The 20,304-nt window shown below is 39.2% G+C and overlaps 1 protein-coding gene across 5 annotated transcripts in view; it reads right to left on the reverse strand.

Moving 5' to 3' along the window:
• LOC106078336 (ribosomal protein S6 kinase alpha-5-like) overlaps positions 1–20,304 on the reverse strand; it is a 130,152-nt gene that overhangs the window by 18,168 nt on the left and 91,680 nt on the right. Inside the window, exon 1 of one of the 5 annotated variants that reach the window (XM_056023593.1) lies at positions 4,828–5,412. The exons of 3 other annotated variants lie outside the window; for them this stretch is intronic. In XM_056023593.1, coding sequence (XP_055879568.1) covers positions 4,828–4,855 — 28 coding nt within the window. In that variant the 5' untranslated portion in view covers positions 4,856–5,412. Of the gene's footprint in view, positions 1–210; positions 233–4,827; positions 5,413–20,304 lie in introns of those variants that run through there. One more of the 5 variants, XM_056023595.1, reaches the window with a different exon arrangement.

A 20,304-nucleotide genomic window follows, 5' to 3' on the forward strand; every position in this document is an offset into this window, starting at 1 on the left:
TCTATGGCCTCCCTCAGACGCGAGATAAGTAAACCTAGATCTAGTTATGGTCGACTTGACAGCAGTTCCCCGTTTTAACGTCGTGTATCATATAAAAATCTGGAAGCTCAAACGTGTATGTCCAGATAAAGACTGCTGTGTAGAGCGACTAGTCCAGAAACATTTTCAATAATTGACCGACGGAGTGTAGGGTTTCAGAACTAGACGAACCAGTCATGGCACACTTCGACTTGACGTCTGCTTTTTCTTAACGGTCACCCAAACTAACAGTGAAGTCGGGCTAATCTCAGAACGTATCTGCTGATGTCAGATTTGTGTGTGTTTTTTTTTTACCTAGAACTTGGTGAAACTGAAACCATACGCAGGGACGATTTATTTACATTGTCACGTAGAGCGTGCCATCCGATTAAAATAGATTTAGTAGTCAGACTGACATGATTGGACATTAGAAAGGTTTCGTTGTATAGCCACAAGAGTCCTGTGTAAAACGTCGTGGATATATTGACAAATATCCCACTGTCCATCACGTGATATTCTTTGGTGAAATGTGTGAAGGATTCTGCAGCGGAAACTCTTAATGATAGCTTGCTATTTATAGCTCTAATAAGATAAAACAAAAAATGGGGGGGATAGTGTCGCCTTCTCGCATAACTGCCTCAAGCCAAGGTCATTTTACTTCCTTAACATCCTTCTGTAAAGCCCGAAAGGAACTTGTTCCCCAAACTCCTCTCCATTACCAGAAGGGATTCTGTTCCCATCTAATATTTATGTTCATGCAATAGCTGGGGCGCTTTTCTCGTTTCGTAACCTCCACCCCATCCCCTGCTCGACCCCCCCCCCCCCCCGACGAACTGGAGCTTTCAACAGAATGTCAGAATAATTTACAAACACCAAACCCTCACTCCTTTAGATACAAAACATTTGTTGGTGCTGTTGAAGGGATAAGTGGTGTGTGTGTGTGGGGGGGGGGTTCGTCTTGTCTCAAGATCTACACACATGTGGGCCCATATCTACACACCTGTAGGCCCTATCCACACACTTGTAGGCCCTAAGATCCACACACTTGTAGGCCCTATCTACACACTTGTAGGCTATATCTACACACGTGCAGGGCCTATCTGTTGACCAGTGAAATCACAAGAATAGATGAGGAAACAAATGTCAAATAAAGAATATCAAGGTTCACAAAATGTCAAGTCAGAATGAATTCAGTCTCCTTATCAACAACATAGTGGCGGCTAATTTGCTGCAGTTGGTATGTTTCGTTTTTAAAGCCCCTGTGTTTCTCTTTATTAAACAGAAGAAGCACTATGCACAAAGAATACTATTAAGTATTTATGAGCGCATGTGGGTGATTTTTAATATCACAGTTGTGTGAAGCTAATTTAGAACACAGAATTTAGACGATAGAAAGTGAATGTTCCTGAAAAGTCTAAAATGAAGATCATCCCATCAGTCTTAACGGCATGCTAGAGGACGGCCAAGGAACAGGTGGAATAATTCTTTTTTTTTTTTCTTTTTTTTTTTTTTACAAAGCTTATAATCAACTCAATCTGTCTTGTCTGTCCGGTAAAAGTTTGTACACGTTATTTCTCCCACACCCAATCAAGCTGAGAGTTTTGCAGAACAGAACGATTTCTTTAAATTGACACCACAAGAAGACATAAAAAAAATTAACCAATTAGCTAATTAACTATTGGTAATTAATTATTGTGTTTGGTATCTCAAACAAGGGAAAGAATTTGTACTTGACTGAAGTGTTGGTATAAGCTGAATTAGTCCCCTTTTAGGTTGTCGTCTGAGTCTTAGTGAAAACAACATGAAAAATAGGACAAGACTGTAGAAACAATAAGTAGTACAATACTGGACCTTAGTCCACGTTGCTTTGAAAGTGCTAAAAATAATCAGTGCTCGATGATTGGACAATTTAAGTCTATCAAAAGTATCAAAACTATAAACTAATGCATATCGACGGTCATAGCAAAGAAACTGAGTTAAGTAGAGTAGTCCTTATGGGACAGCCTTCCCAGCATTCTTATAGAAAGTTTCGGCAGTCTCTACATCTAATGTGTGCCAGCGAACGTGCCCGATGCTGAGAAGCAGCACCTCCCCCTTTCCGGTCCCACTCTAAAAAGGGGGGGGGGGGGGCTTTACATTCTTGTACTCAGCACTTGTTCGTTACACTTGCTGAGGAGCTCTGGCACACGGTAATCTCCAGGTCAGATCTGGTCTCTCCCCCCTTCTCACTCGTCTGTGAGTAGAAGAAAAAAAAACTGAACGTCTCCAAGGTCAAGGACAGCCCGTGAATGTGTCAGAAATAAATTAAAAACAATTGGTCTGACTTTGTATTACTGTCACGTGATTTCGGTAGAAAGTAAGCCTTATTAGATCTACTTAAGTTTCACTGTCATCCCACTAGCAGACGTACCACCCAACTCCTTTTTTTTTTGTGTGTGGGGAAAAACTTGACCTCCTCCCTCCCCCCCCCCCCCAAAAAAAAAACTTTTTTTGTGTAAAGTATAAACCAGTTTATATTGATACCCTGGTATCGTTTTCAAGTCCTAAGGAAAAACAGTGAATTCACTAAAAAAATAAAATGCTAACCGATAAACACGCTAAAAGCTGATCGACTTTCTGACCACTCTAATGGCTATTGATAGTTGATAGAAAGAAAGTAAGTCGATGTAGTACGATTGATAAACTCTAAGCTCGCTCAAGAATCAATTTAAAAATTGTGGAAACATCTTTTTGGTTTGTGGTTAGTCAAGTTTTTAAAGTAGACTATTCAGCAATATTGCTTTACTGGGTCAGTCAACTCAATAATATCACTTTGTTGTGTCAGTCAACTCAATAATATTACTTTGTTGTGTCAGTCAACTCAATAATATCACTTTGTTGTGTCAGTCAACTCAATAATATCACTTTGTTGTGTCAGTCAACTCAATAATATCACTTAATTGTGTCATATCCATACAGTTTCCTTTGCTAAGCGCTATAAGCCGAACCAGGGATTCAAATAAAGAGGAATAGGGAAGAAGACAGTGGCTGTATTTAAGGTCAACTAGTGGAAATATAAAAAAAAAAAAAGCAATAATCAATGACCGTGATTCACAAGGACAACAATAACAAATGACTTCTCTGCCAAGAGGGTGTGGTAACATGTCGGGGGTGCGGCAACTTTTTTTCAGCCATATGATGTAAGTTCCGTTATATACAGCTATTACGCGATAATAGGTCAAAGGTGAAGGACTAGAAACGTAAACATCTACCCACGCTTGGAGTTAGTCGTTTTGTGTATCAGGATAGATCAACACACACACACACACGCGCGTTACTTAATCTAGTAACGCCATAATTTTATTCCCAGAGACTTAAATCTATCAAGAGGTTCCCTTAATACATAAATTCACATTTTCTTTTTTGAACTATTTCAGGCTACAAGTATAGTCGTTCCTGGAATTACCTGCTATACATAGTGACAACTTAAGCTATCGGTTATTAGCTGACATTATATCGTCCTTTCCAGGATTATCGTTTCAAGGGGAAGTAAAAAAGCACCACCAATACCCACGATATTATTAAAGAGTTATCTTTATAGTTAAACATATTTTACATGTGTTGGTTCATGGTAAAGTAAAATAAGTGACGAAGCTGTTCTACTAAACTAGGTCACACAACATACATGGTAATACATAACAGATATATTCGTACTACTACAAAAAGGAGAGGGGGATATGCCAATGTATCACCTTCGATCAAGATTATTTTAGAAAACACCTCGTGGATTACGATCACCATAAAATAAGATCAAGGGTTGTCCCTTGTTTGTTTGACATGTTTCTAACATGCCTTCAGATTATTACATACTAGCCCAAACCTCTAGCAGGAGAACGGAGTGGCGGCGGGCAGGTTTCGAACCTGGAACCTTCAAGACGACAGTCAAGAACGCATACCAGGCAGCCATCCAAGTCTAACCCGGGGTAACATATATAGTGTGAGAGATAGATCCAAGTTCAAATCAGTCGACTGAAAAAAAAAACAACACCCCGGTACCGTCCAGACGACTGGTTACTCGCCTCAATGAACACACACAAAAATTCATCGCTCTCCTAATCTAAGCACTATTGTTCCTTATCAATGCATGACAACAAGTCACGTGTGTAGAAACACTGACATTTGATCTTTTTTTTTCTCTAAACAGCTGGTACCATGTAGTGAGGTTGATGTCTCGAGAGCCTTATAAAGTCTAGGTATGAATGTAGATTTAAACAAAAAAATAAGGGGGGGGGGGATTAAAAAAAACAAGGTCATCATGTCACCATAAGTGTACTTGCGCCGCGGAAGTCAAGAGGTCAAGCTAAAAAAAAAAAGGGGGGGGGGGAATCAAGCAATGTTTGGAATATTTGAAAATCCAATGAAAAGAAAGGCATGCCTTCTCCTAAACAACCTTACCCCCCTCCCTTTTTGTGTTGAAAGTCATGTGCGTGATTTTAACCAAGATCTACTAAAAGATATATGTAACATTAGTAAAACTCTCACAGACCACAATCACACGATAATAATATCCATTCTTTCTTCACCACCTACATTATGATTGCAAATAACTTCAAAACTAGAGAGTACCAAACATAAAGAGACAACTAGATCACGGACTGTGACTATAAGATCTAAACTACAACTAGACAGAGACTAGACTCAAGATCTAGATCTACATCGTGGACTGTGACACTGACTACAAGATCTATAAATCTAGATCTACATCATGGACTGTGACACTGACTACAAGATCCGGATTCTACCATAAATAATTAGAAAAGCACAATTTACCGAAGGTGTGAAGATTATCCAGAATCATGTCGTGTTGATCCAACACAAGTTTTTATGTAATGTAATTAGACTAGATCTAGATCTCAGCAGGATCTAAACACACATGATGTCCTATACACTAGATCTGTGTTACAGCGTCTAGTTCATATCAACATAATGAGTTCCATCCGTTGTCGTAACATCATGGGCATGGCCTTCACGTCACCATCCAAATAAAATGTCTTCCGAGAATCCATCCTATCACGTGCCGTTCTACAATAACAGAGCTTATCTTTGCATTTCAAGATGCTAGTTAAAATACACAACACACAATCGATCACTCCCTTGAATAAACTGTACCAGGGGCTCGAAAGTAGGCTAGATTTAAATCTAATCTAGAGGCAATAAAAATATATTAATATAATATTATAATCCTTCTATTTCCACAACTATTGTGAAGTGAAGAAAACAACACGCGGAGAGTGGAGAGCCCAAGTCCAAATTGTTTACTTGAGTCGTAGCGAGAGCAGAGAAAAACACGAGCCACTGCTAAACCACTGCACTCCCTGACCGTGTCCTTAAAGAGGGAATCTATCCTGGGCGAAAATTATTCCGTCACTAGTAAATAAGCTTCGAGTCTCTCCGTCGAATTGGGGAAAACCCGATAGCGCGCACCCCCCCCCCCTTCCCCAGACTTCTCTCCTTCCCAACAGACAGACACGTACGTGGCACGCTTGTCTAGTCTCCGTCAGCAGGGTCAAAAGGGGGGGGGGGAATTGGTTAACCCATTTAGGACAATGGTTTCGCATTGCGTGGCTCAGACAGTCGCTTTGAGGGCTGGTTATTTTGACTTGATTTGGGAGTCTAACTGCCAAAACTATTGGGATCTATATATAAACAGATGGCGTAATAGATATGTAAAGATTACATTAGGTGACATAGATTGATAGGAACAGAATACTCTTCGACTATATTCATATATCCATTTGGTGGCAAGTGTTTAGCTCTCTAAAGATCCTTTATGGTTTCTTTAGTGGTGGATCAATGTTTAGTGGTGTATAAATGTTTAGTGGTGGATCAATGTTTAGTGGTGGATAAATGTTTAGTGGTGGATAAATGTTTAGTGGTGTATAAATGTTTAGTGGTGGATCAATGTTTAGTGGTGGATCAATGTTTAGTGGTGGATAAATGTTTAGTGGTGTATAAATGTTTAGTGGTGGATCAATGTTTAGTGGTGGATCAATCCTATGCTACACTGGAGATCATGGATTAGTCTGGTCGTTTCTTTCATTTGATTATTGAAAGTTTGGGATACGACATAAAAAAAAACACATAGCATTCTTTCTCATCATCAAACTATTGCCTTCCACCACATCATCAAACTATTGCCTTCCACCACATCATCAAACTATTGCCTTCCACCACATCATCAAACTATTGCCTTCATCCACATCATCAAAAACATGTTCGTTAACACCATAAAAAAACAACAACAGTCTTCTTACGTATCATGATAAACACAGCCTTCTTTCTCTCTCCTAATGACATTAAGCTCCTAGACCACCATACAATGACAACTAGTACATGTCCACCATACAATGACCACTAGTACATGTCCACCAGACAATGACCACTAGTACATGTCCAACTTCTTCCTCCAAACACACCCACGCCACTCCATTTCAAACCTAAACAGAGTGATCTTGTATCTTGTATTATCCAGACTATTACAGACGTTACTTGCACTTTTACCATTCACGTGTTGACAGCCCGACTGCGTTTCTTGATAGCTTCATCCTTGCACTAGATAGTTTTTCATCCTTGCACTAGATAGTTTCATCCTTGCACTAGATAGTTTCATCCTTGCACTAATCAACAAGAGTTATCTAATAGAACGTGTGATAAAATTGGTCACATTGACATGTCACATTGACATGTGTTTACATTAGCGACCACGCAATGACCAAAGGATACGACTGAATGGGCGCGTGGTTATATAATTGCATGTCCATACCAGCAGTCTTTAGCAGTACAGTACGACAGCCAGCAAACACATTGGCTCGATTGAGTGACCCACGTTTCAACTCTACACCTTCACTGTGGCTTGGCCAGATTGCGTTGAAAACAAGGTCATTCACTGATTGTTCACCAACCTATCTAAACACATTGGAGTTTACAATACCACTAACAACAACACACTCTCTGTATGCACACAACACAGGACACGGTTTTGGTTCACCATTCTGCCATTTCTTGCAAAGAGTAATTATCCCGCAGAGCATAATAATAATAATTTATTTATAAAGCGCTGTTAACAAACAAGCATACGAAAATGAGGCGCCAATTAAGTCAGTTTGTTGACGTCTTTGTGTGTGTGGGTATAAGAGTTTTAAAACAACAATATTCGAAAAAAACTCTCGCCTCAAAATATAAGTATGTGCGCCTAAACTGTGCGCTACGCCTATGTTGTTAGCCATAACTCACACATTGCCATTGCCACACAGGGGCGCCGAGAAATTATTTGTACTATTTGAATGAAGAAGGACCATAAGGCGCCTAAACTCAAGACAGTGTGAACCGAAAGGAATACGTTGGTTTGGGATGGGTGGCCAAGCCATTAGGCTACTTTTCAAGAGGGCTGGAGTTAAAATCTCGACTCGAATTGTGTTGCTGAGTGCCTAAAGGCAGCATGGAAGCCTTCTCCTAGATACCCCCACAATTGGTGCCAACATTGAACATCGACTCCATGCACTTCTTTCTATCTCTACGTCCCTGGTTTCGATAAGTGACACGAGTAGTACTCGTTACTAAGTGAAAGAAAAAGATTTGGTCTCATTGTACAAATCCACAGACAATGGGGAAAAAAATGTAGGAGCTCTTCAATTTGATGAAATGAACGATGTTAGGCTTGTAACGACACGAGTCTTTCATTGGACGTAAAGAAAGCTCACAGGACCAGGAGAAGAAAACAAAGACGTCTAGATCTTGCAAATCTACTGGCTTGCCTCAATGTGCATGGCTTATGTGGAGAACTTTTGTTGCGCGCATCATTAATAACTTCCCACGACCAAAAGTCAAGGATTTAGTAATGATGGCGCCTACTCGGCAAATCTATCGTATTACCTCTTGTGATATATATACATTCACATATTTTTAATAAATATGATTTCTAGTGTCAGATTGATTCAGGTGGCATGACTGTAGCGTTGGTCCCTAGAGATCTAATGCGTTCACGTGGCTCAGCACGAGACGTTGGTTTCTAGATATAAACTCAATCAGCGCCTTTTTTTTTTTTTTTTTTAATTAGCGTCAAGACAATTAAACGTGGACCGAGTGGGATTCGAGCCGTGCAATGCCACAAAGACTAACCCACTGAGGATTATGTCATCTGTTACTAATTTTTGCTCTATCAAGCTTCGCATTACTATCTTGTACCTGGGAGCTAAGGGAAGGGGTGGGGGCGAGGCGGAAGCTAAGTCACGACTCTAGCCATGTCATGACAATAACATTTCTGGTCGAGCTGTAGATTAGAGAACAAACCAACAGACATTAGTAGAACGATAGAGACGCAAAGAGAGCTAAGACATTGTCAAGAACACCTTGTAACTGACGTAACAACTGATAGCACCTGGTCCATTTGGCCATCGTTAGAAGTAGTGAAATGTTTTGTTTAGTCTGTACACAATGTGTACAGTATTTGTGTACTTTACCATAGAAAGGTGTGCAAAGTGTAAGAAGCTTTACGTCTGCTCGTTACTAAAGAAATATCACGCCAAGGTCACCAATCACAATTCACATTATTTAATCAGAATAGTTTCTCCAGAACCCCTGATCATGGGGGCTTAAGGGAGGTAAAAATAAACTTAAGACTTCTTTACTTCTTTACAGCACTAATGTATACTGTGTCCTTATCCCTGAAGTATCGAGTGTGTTTATTTAGTATATGAGTCAAGTTTTTCTATTACAATATTTAATTTTCTACAGTGAATCTGTGTGCTTGGGTGAATCTGTGTGCTTGGGTGAATCTGTGTGCTTGGGTGAATCTATACGCATGAATTCTGTAGTACATGTAGCACTAGAATACGCCTGGATATTGTCATTAGATTTGCGTCTATAATTAAAAGTTGTTCTAAGCACACACTCACACATGCATTCTCTCTCTCTATCTTGTCATGTTTAAGCTTACAATTTAGCAGTGTAAAAAAACAACAACATCTCCATATCTCTAAAACTATTAATATTTGTAGTAAAACCTAGGGTTAACATCCTCCATAAAAAAATCAAACGGTTCAATCAAGCGAAAACAAGTTTCTGCAGAGAACGAAGATACTAGTAAGTATAACGACACGACTAGTGGTCAACTCAAACAGTCCCCGACACAGTCACTGGCCATCACTACTGTGGGTCAAATAAGAGGCGGTCATCTCTGGACCTTGACAATCAATGAGGTCAACGAGCTGGTGTACAGAACATTTCCACACGGGGAAGAGAATGAAGCAAGTGTAGTGACCAGGGACAGTGAGACTCAGGCGGAGTAGCCCTCGTTACATGGCAGCCACCCATCTCACTTGAAACATCCATCTCACTTGACACATCCATCTCACTTGACACATCCATCTCACTAGAAACATCCATCTCACTTGAAACATCCATCTCATTTGAAACATCCATCTCACTTGAAACATCCATCTCACTTGAAACATCCATCTCACTTGAAACATCCATCTCATTTCAATCATTAATCTCATTTAAAACATCAATCTCCTCAATCTTCTTCCTTTTTATATGCTAGACAAAATATTTTTATTATTTAACTGAACAGAAAGCATTCTTTTTGTGTATGCATATTTAAAGTTTGTTCCCCCTAATGCTGGCGACGATTCACTTCCTGGACCCTAACAGTATGGCAGACTGAGAACATGCTGTAGTTTTGTAAATAAATGCCTTCCAGCTGCTGATCAACAAGGAGGCTTAAAAAATTCTGTAACCGATCTAACCGACATTGAGAATTGTAAATTGTGATGAGTCAGCGTTATTCCACTCGCTACCTCTAAGAAGTAACCAGGATTCAGTTTGACACTATACTCTCTGCGCGTGCAGTAACAAATAATAACTCTATCCAAGTTCTCTTATGTACTTGACTTACCCTCCTATCAAGAGCAGGTCAAAGTGTGAAGCTAATTTAAATCAATAATTACGTTAATCAATTCTATTGTGTTGATCAAGTTCTTTATAACGACGTCCATCTACAACCCTTTGCCTACGCATTGCTGTAGCATGGTGGCAGTTTAGAGCCAGAGAATGCCAAACATCGATGTAGGTATCATCAACTTCAAATCTAAAAGGAGTTAAGTTTAAACTAGATACAACATCGTTTGAAAGACTTCAACAAGTGTGCACATAACAGAATGCTAACCGAACAAAAAGTATGCAAGTTGACTAGATCGAGATCAAAACTTTGTACCGCCCCTTTGGTTTTAGTTCCACTGCGTGAAGCATAGAATTGTTGAATTGATGACATCAAAAAATTGCAGTGAATCGTCGAATGAATTACACCTCCAAGTTTCATGCCCACACAAAAGTGCTTTTCATTTGCTCAAATATTTCATTCAATAAATAAGGCAACCCATTGATTTGTACAGTGCTACCCATTGATTTGTACAGTGCTACCCATTGATTTGTACAGTGCTACCCATCTCTTCCTTCGGTCAGAGAGACTGAGATGCAAGATTTGTTTGCCTCCCCGTTCGAGTGAGACAATCGCCGCTTTTCCAACCCACCCAGTGACCCACTATATTAACACTGGTGGGAGAAGCGAATAGATCTGTTTCAATTCAACTGGTTGCTAATACAAAAAAAAATACAAAGATTGCCCAGTTCATATCATGCAGAGGAACACATTCTTAAAAAAAAACAAACTGTATCAACTCTAATGTTTGAAATAACTAGCCATTTACTCAACAAATTATGACTGATTGGTCGCGGCCTACGATTAAAGACACCAAAGTAAATAGAAATAGTAAGAAACTGAATTTAAATCTAGCAAGATGTTTTAATCAGATCCCATCGGCCCAAGAATATTAAAAGATATTATTATTATTGTCAATATATTCTAACATTTAAAAGACAAACTAACATTCAATTCAAACAGTTTAGTATATATCAATATAATCTATCATTCAGTAATACAGTTTTGTATAGATCAATATAATCTATCATTCAATAATACAGTGTTGTATAGATCAATATAAACTATTATTCAATAATACAGTTTTGTATAGATCAATATAATCTATCATTCGATAATACAGTTTTGTATAGATCAGTATATTCTATCAATCAATAAGACATTTTTGTATAGATCAATATAGTCTATCAATCAATAATACCAACAATTTTTTATAGATCAATATATTCTATCATTCAATAGTACAAACAGTTTTGTAACAGATCTCTGACTGTCTTTGGGTCTTTTCTAAATGTGAATTCATTGATTCATTGTAAATTTTGTCTTTTAAACATGTTCTTAAAGTCCTCTTTTGGCTTTCCCCATTCCTCGTGGAGACTTGCAGAATTTATGACGACTTTCCTTTGTAAATGAAATGTAAATTGAAAGAATGATCATATCCTCTACCCTAAAACTTGCAGACAATTCTGGAACATTGATTTTTAGTATCCAAACTATATAAGCACATATAAAAACAATAAATGTAGTTAAGTAATGACTAGACGTTTGCGCTAATTCAAACAAAAAGATACCTTTTTTAAAACATTTTTTTTTCAATTTGTCGTTAGGCGATGAATAAGAAATACAAATGGGATAAAAATACCGAATGTCAATATAAAATCTACAGACAGACTAGATCAACTAGATGGACTATCGATGATGATATTCTGAATGAAGCTACACGTTTTTTCATCCATCAAAAATAAAAACCTTAAATTAGCTGCCAACTTCTTGGCATTAACTTTATTACTGCTTCTATTTCCGAGGATGCTGGAATTACCCAACAAGACTTGAACCCTGCTGCACCAGTGAACAAGTACGCTGGCTAACCAGACATGTCTGGTTCTAATTAAGTGAGTACTTGTAAGACAGATATATAACGCACTCACTTTGGCTTCAGTGACAGCTTCTCCCATATATACATGTGCATATCTAACCTGGTGCGTATGTGTGTTCGACTGATATTTCTGTATGTACATGCAGTTATATAAGCTGCTGTGTATGTGACCAGGAGCACGCGTGTGTGAGTCTAGGCCAGATAGATCCCGCCGCATTACGTTCCATGATAATGGAACGCCAAGGTGCAAAGCACGCGAGAAAAATGACATCAGATCGTCAGAGAAGTCTACGGCTGTGTCATGCTCTACTTGACTATCTGGCAGGTTTTAAGAGAAGGCCAGGCAATCTGGGACGACTGTGCCTAGCCTTGCATTACGGTCACATTTGATCGCCACGTCCAAGGAACAGCTCTAGGCCTACTATAAAGAACAACATGGCCGATTGTAGTCGGGGGCTACTGGCCCACCCTCCCTATAGTAGTGCTGTCAACTATTTTCCGACATGCGGTCATATAAATTTACCATATGCACGGGCCGAATCACGTCCAATGAAACCATGGACATAAGACTTCATTATGAATTTGTAGCTTCACTATGAACACGTGGCTTCATTGTGATCATATGACGTCATTACGAACATGTGACGTCATTATGACGTCATTATGAACACGTGACTTCATTATGAACATTTGACGTTAATATGACTTCACTATGAACATTTGACGTTAATATGACTTCATTATGACCATGTGACGTCATTATGACCATGTGACGCCATTATCACGTCATATTGAACACGTGACTTCATTATGAACATTTGATGTCAATATGACTTCACTATGAACATTTGACGTTAATATGACTTCATTATGAACATGTGACGTCAATATGACTTCATTATGAACATGTGAGGTCATTATGAACAGTAGGTAGTAATTCTGAATCGTCATTTTACGTTTTTTTTTAAAGTCATTTTACATCTGGAGAGTTGTAGAGTTGTAGATATTTATACCGCTCAAAACATTCCAGGCTTTAGAAGAAACTACTAAATAGTATGTACATTTTATTTGTGATAGGTACAAAGTTACTGGAGCTGAATTATTCTATTTAAACTTTAAAACATTTCTTGAAGCATTGATTTGACTAATGTCTATTTGTAAAACGGAGAGCTCAATTTCGATAAAATATATGAAAAGCTGCTTACACATTCATTAATCTAGAGACCATTTTTAAATTGATCTTTTGGAACAACATAAAAGTTATATCCTTATATACAGAGGAGGGCAGAGAGTGCATGCAACGAAGAACCTGAGAGTGAGAGAGAGTGAGTGAGAGAGAAAGATGAGAGAGAGCCCACGACATGAGAAGAAAGGAAGACACGATCCTAACAAGCCACGAGGGCAGGGCAAGTGAGGAGGATGCTGGGGACTATTTTTGATCTTCCCTTGCTAGTTTGATTTCAATCTTGTTTACATACGTTGTTTTTTTTGTCGTGGTGTATATTTTAGTGACTACCTGGTCACGTGATCCTATCCCCACAAAACAGTTTATTTTTCTCACTTCAGTTCTATTGAATGATTTCTTGGGGCAGCTAACAAACAAACAACTCAATACGAACATAGTAAGGTATAGGAAACAGAAAGACAGACGATGAACTGGCAAGAACGTGAGACAGAGCAGCAGACGAAAGGGGAAAACAAGCAAAATTATTTTTTTTTTAAATTTAAAAACCAAAAAAAAAACAAAGCTTAACTAAGAGGATGAACTGTAAAAATCACTGCCACATCTCTCATTACTGCAAGGTTTAACCCCTTTTTCCTATTTATAAAAAAAAAAAAAAAAAAACACTGATCAATTAATTGGCTAATTTTTTGTTTGATTTATGTATTGTCATGGACTACGTGTAAAACTTCAGCTTGATCCGAGAATGGGTGTGGGAGAAATAACGTGCACACAGTCTGTACCAGACAGACAGACGAAGTGACTTCATATAAGCTTTGTTTAAAAAAAAGGGGGGGGAGGGGTACAGCGGAGCAGAAGTGAAGGAGAGGACTAAGTGGAGAACTATTGTCAACAACAACAGAGTTAAAACTGCAGACAAGAAATAAGGAGAACACACACACACACGCACAGTGAGAGAGGAAACAGAAAAACAACAAAAAGACCGAGCTACAAGAGTGTGTGTGTGTATTCTTATGGAACTAAACTTCTTTATAGACCAGAACTCTTTAAACTCTCTTTATTTAGAGCAGGCCAGTTACGTAAGTCTTGATCTAATTAGTAACTGATTAACACAAGTGAGCGTCTGCCTGGTAACAAAGTTACGTCTATCTCCAGCCAGAGTCGTGACGAGGTGGTTTTCAAATAAACTAAAAGGACTTACACAACAAGTGAACGCTGAGAACTTTGCCTCCCCCCCCCCCCACACACACCTGCAAGAGTCAGTCCAATCAAAGGCACAGTCCAGCACACAAACATTTAGTGACTTTAGAGAGGGGAAGAAAATATTGACAGGGACATTTCATTCAGAGTTTAGGTCAACATTGGACAAAGACGTTACGTTCAGAGTTTAGGTCAACATTGGACAAAGACGTTACGTTCAGAGTTTAGGTCAACATTGGACAAAGACATTACGTTCAGAGTTTAGGTCAACAGACCAGGAGTTGAGTTAAATAGCCCAAAATGTCTTCACTTATAGACAAGTGTCAATGTTACTAGTTAATACCAATAGTGGGGGGGGGGGGGGAGAAAACAAAAGTTGAATTCAAAATGCAATGTAGACAGTAGACAGACGGGTTCAGTAAAAACAAAGTATCTAGTTTACATGGTATACCAACACAGAATTTAAACTACTGGCTTTCTTTAACTCTACACCGTCCACTCCCCCCCCCTCCCTCCGTCCAAAAATGTCAGCACCAGTGTACTCTGGTCAAACCGTTTTCCACGAGACCACGCCCACCAACGTGAGCACTTGTTTCTGACATCCTTTGATAGCTCTCAAACTGCACACATAAAAGCAGCACGATGGGGCGAAGGAGAGGGACAATGGGGGACAGGTGGCAGAGGGGAGTCTGCGTGTGTGTGTGTGTGTGAAGTGTAGTGTGAGAAAGTGAGACAGGTTCAAATACAAATATAGAGCGAGGAGTGTCTCATTAAACCCACAGATGCTAACCCGAGTCAGGTCAGCATAGTCCGGAATTGATCTGTCGTGTTCTTGAGGTCAACGACTGAACCGGGCAGATACCAGTTGCTGACACTATAAAGATCCTTAGAAAAAAAAAAGGGGGAGGTGAAATCCGCAGGAGTAGGACTAGTTTAAAAAAAACGAGAGAATGGAGGAAGATTGGGCCAAAAAAAGAACAATGTCAAATATTAACGTTACTGTACAGTGACTAAAGATTTACTTGGTGAAAGGGAAACTCCGATGGTTTTTCAAATTTGAGTTATTGACATATTTAAATTCTAAGTAAAAAGTTGTAATAGTAAACATTTTACCATTTTGTATTTAAATGCTTAGAAACATTTATATTTAATAAATTAGACAGTAAATTCTTGACATCTCCAAAAAAAGAACGGGGTTCTTTGATATTTTGTTTTTAGGTTAGGCATACGTCACTTCCCTCAACAATACTGAAAGGGAAACTAGATTTGACCAATCGTATCGCTTCATTCTTACAGTAGCTGTTAGGCTTAATGACGGCCTAGTCCAGAACTATGGTACAGTCATATATAGATAGATATGTTTAAAAGCATTAGGACAACCAACTCGAGAAAAAAAAGGATCATTTTCATCTAAGCCCCTCCCTGTCCCAAGAAGTAAAAAGATCGCAGGTTTGACTGATTCGAACAAACTGGTCAGTGTAAGGCTAGTCTAGACTACGTGTAGTCAGTCATGACAAGACAGCCAAGTGATAGTGTTTGTTGAGTGGTCAGGCGAGAAGATACACACTGCCGTGGTTAGTCAAGCATGTAAATCTCCTTTAACACGCATTTTTTTTCATTGCTTACAAGATCTAGATCTAACTGCATAGACGAAGATTTATTTCTTTTACGAGAATGTAAACGTTACTGTAATGGTCTACCGTTATACAGTAAGTCAATAGATTAATTTAATAGACATGTTTGACGTCAAATAGAAACCCGGTGAAAGTCTGACCGTTTTGGATGCGCAGGAAAATTACGTCAGAAAAATATCAATTACTAAGTTATTATTGCAAACAAAAAACAATATAATAATATATTCATTATCTGTAAATCAAAACACATATTATATCAAAAAGTGTCAAAACCGTCGGAGTTTCCCTTTAATAAAACACAGCCACACACAATATTTAAATCATCTCCCCCAACTGCATCCCCCCCCCCCATTCGACAAAAAAATAATGAAAAAGCCTTTGATATAATTTGTTAGTTCGGAACACACTCAACGCACACCAAATCGCCTTTGAATCACTCCTTTTCATCTACAAAATGTTCAATGATGCCCAGCTCAGCATCGTCCCTCTCCTTACTTCGTCTAAGGACATGTCGCCGCCACTGAACTAAGCAGTAAGGCTGGTTCACATTGTTTCCAGTGTTTTTCTTTTCTCTAACAGATAGCATGCATGGAACAGGCACTTACAGATTTCCCCATTTCTTGTTTGAAAAAGACTAGGGCAGCCATATTTCTTTCTCTGACATTCAGCTTAATTCAACGCGATCCTCCTACAGTTTTCTCGGGGGAAAAAAAGGGTGGGGGGATATAAAGGGCAGTAACCGTTGTGATCAGCAGTAAATGGAGATAGTTGCAACACTTCGCTTGAGAAGACAGTGTCTTCACGTGACCGATGTCATTCGTAATGAAGTTGACGACAGTAGCTGCACAGAGACCGACGTTACATCTAATGAAGTTGACGACAGTAGCTACACAGAGACCGACGTTACATCTAATGAAGTTGACGACAGTAGCTACAGAGAGACCGACGTTACATCTAATGAAGTTGACGACAGTAGCTGCACAGAGACCGACGTTACATCTAATGAAGTTGACGACAGTAGCTGCACAGGGACCGACGTTACATCTAATGAAGTTGACGAAAGTAGCTGCACAGAGACCGACGTTACATCTAATGAAGTTGACGACAGTAGCTGCACAGAGACCGACGTTACATCTAATGAAGATGACGACAGTAGCTGCACAGAGACCGACGTTACAATAGTGAAGTTGACGACAGTAGGTGCACAGGGACCGAAGTTACAATAATGAAGTTGACGACAGTAGCTGCACAGACTCAAAAGTAAAGTAGCAATTATACATAAAACACTGAACCATAATCTTCAAATACAAAAACAAAATTTAATAAAATACTCTGAAAGACACAAAGATAAAGGCACATTCCTCGTCCCATATGCTAGGACAAATTTGAACAAATACTCATTCTTCCCTAGTGCTATTAGAGCATGGAATGGGTTGCCTGAGCTAGCCAGAAAAACCAGTGACTTGGCAGAATTTAAGTCATTGGTTAATTTGCATGACTTAATGCATGACGCGTAGGACGTAATCATCTTCTTTTTTGAAGTGACGTCTGTAAGATAAGATAAGAAATAGGACCGACGTTACATCTAGAGACTTTGTTTTGGTGCCAAACTTGTTGACATCAAACTTCTATCCTAAAGTACATTTACACACGAATAGTATCTATCTACCATATCATACCAAACACAATAAACGCCCACAAGCTACAACATCATAAAACTTGTACAGAAACAACATTGACTCGGCAAGGTAGATCATTCTTAGTTTACACAAATACAGGCCGACGGCAGGGGAAACAATCCAAGAAATGATTTGATGGGATTGAAACAAAGTAAAGACAGACCAGGTTAAAGTAGGCTCCCCTGTCCCCACTGAATCTATCCATTCCCCTCACGCACGCTTGCCTCATCACGTCTCAGCTTCATCTCTTCGATTGATCAGGTCACGACTCACCTCTAAACCAGGTGAACACAGACGTGAGTGGATTGAGTTCGATCCTTTATCAGGCGCTCATATATTCAGTTCACAAGCAGACTAGATCGTGACCTCATTGTAAAGAAAAAAAAACAACAACTAATTGTAATAAAAGACCGAGAACACTAGCGAAGAACTGAACCATAGGACACGACACATCACATTGCTAGATACAGTACAACACATAGACACATCACATTGCTAGATACAGCACAGCACATAGACACATCACATAGCTAGATACAGCACAGCACATAGACACATCACATTGCTAGATACAGCACAGCACATAGACACATCACATTGCTAGATACAGCACAGCACATAGACACATCACATTGCTAGATACAGCACAGCACATAGACACATCACATTGCTAGATACAGCACAGCACATAGACACATCACATTGCTAGATACAGCACAGCACATAGACACATCACATTGCTAGATACAGTACAACACATAGACACATCACATTGCTAGATACAGCACAGCACATAGACACAGCACATTGCTAGATACAAATTGCTAGATACAGCACAGCACATAGACAGCACATTGCTACATACAACACATAGACAAACAACACACTGACAGATACAACACATAGACAAACAACACATTGATAGATACAGCACAGCACATAGACACATAACACATTCATAGATAGCACAAAGTTGAGCTTCCCCAAGACTATTTGCTCACGTCTACTGCGACAACATGAGTACTACTATAGTACTACCGACTGTTTACCACACCAAACTCTGCACTTTAAAGTCCACGCTGCACTTCTATTATCCAATCCTGATAGATGACTAGCACGACACAGTGCGTGTGTTTACCTTTCACAACGAACACACGTCTTCCTCGAGCCAAGCACGTGGAGTTAGTTTGTAGTTTAATCAAAAACGCATGTTGTTGTTGTTGTTGTTTTGCTTTTAGATGGACTCATCAATATATTTAAAAACGAACAAAAGTGTCCCATACATATCTAAACGTATTAGCTACTGACTTCTACGTTCTAATCTATACTATAAACCAGGGACGACAAAACAATGGTCCGATTGTAAGTTCTCATGCCAAAAATAATTGAGCGTCACTGTCTTATAATGTTATAAAAATATAAAGAAATGTTATAAAAATATAAAGAAATGTTATAAAAATATAAAGAGATGTTATTAAAATATAAACAATGTTTTTAAAACATATGACACAAGTACTGAAATAACATTCAAATAATACATAACCATTGAGGTCACAATGACAGAAGTGCTTTTTCTCATGGAAAGATGATATAGTACAACCAACCATTGTACTGTCTCTACAATCTTCCTTCCTGTCGAAGGTAACAAATTGTCGAGAGCAGAATGGGAAACACACACTCGATAAACGCGTCAGCCTGGAAACAAAGAACGCACCCAGCGCCACAGACAAGGGAAAAGGCGTATGTTGAGCCCCGCGAGGCCCCACCCTGGGGGGATCAGAACGTGCAAGTAGAGCCCCGTGGCGACACCCAATGCCATTTATCACTAGGTTGCGTGTGGGCAGCCAGTTAATAAGGGCGGGGTGAAAGCAACTGGTATTTATTATTCGGCTGATGTCCTGGCATCACTCACAGAGGACAAACTACAGTCACTTACTTGATCTTCTGGGATGTTGGAGAGAGAGACAGACAAAGGTGGGAGGAAAGGAGAGATAGACAGACAAAGGTGGGAGGAGAGGAGAGACAGACAGACAGACAGACAAAGGTGGGAGGAGAGGAAAGAGAGACAGACAGACAAAGGTGGGAGGAGAGGAGAGATAGACAGAAAAAGGTGGGAGGAGAGGAGAGACAGGCAGACAAAGGTGGGAGGAGAGGAGAGACAGACAGACAGACAAAGGTGGGAGGAGAGGAGAGACAGACAGACAAAGGTGGGAGGAGAGGAGAGATAGAGGGCGTTTGTGATTATTCTTTATTCATGTGTTCATAATAAAATCAAGATATAACAGTTGGGGTATAGGATACAAACATGAATCATTAGAGTGGTAAAATTAATAATAGTAAAGAGCAACTTAGATACGGAAAAATAGTATGTGTGTGAGTGTGTGTGTGTGTGTGAGAGAGAGAGAGAGAGAGAACTAATAAATCACTGCCCTGTAAAGAATAGATACCAAAGGTTAGATAAAAATGGGAAGTATATAAAATTGTTATAAATAAATATATATATATATAATATAAGTCTATGCCCTATTCATTAACAGATTAATTAATTAATGTTCAAGAACATTTTGCGCACCGTCTTCTAGATCTAAAGATATATGCACAACCGTGAGGAAAGAAAATGGTGCGGTAAAAATGTTCCATTCATAGACTTACATATACTACTCTGGGCATGGAGATTTTGTAACACTACAAATAATGTGAAAATTGTGTAGAAAGTTGGATCAAGGCGTTGTTTTGTT

Source organism: Biomphalaria glabrata, chromosome 3, assembly GCF_947242115.1.
Source record: "Biomphalaria glabrata chromosome 3, xgBioGlab47.1, whole genome shotgun sequence".
In the NCBI taxonomy this organism is placed as follows: domain Eukaryota; kingdom Metazoa; phylum Mollusca; class Gastropoda; family Planorbidae; genus Biomphalaria; species Biomphalaria glabrata.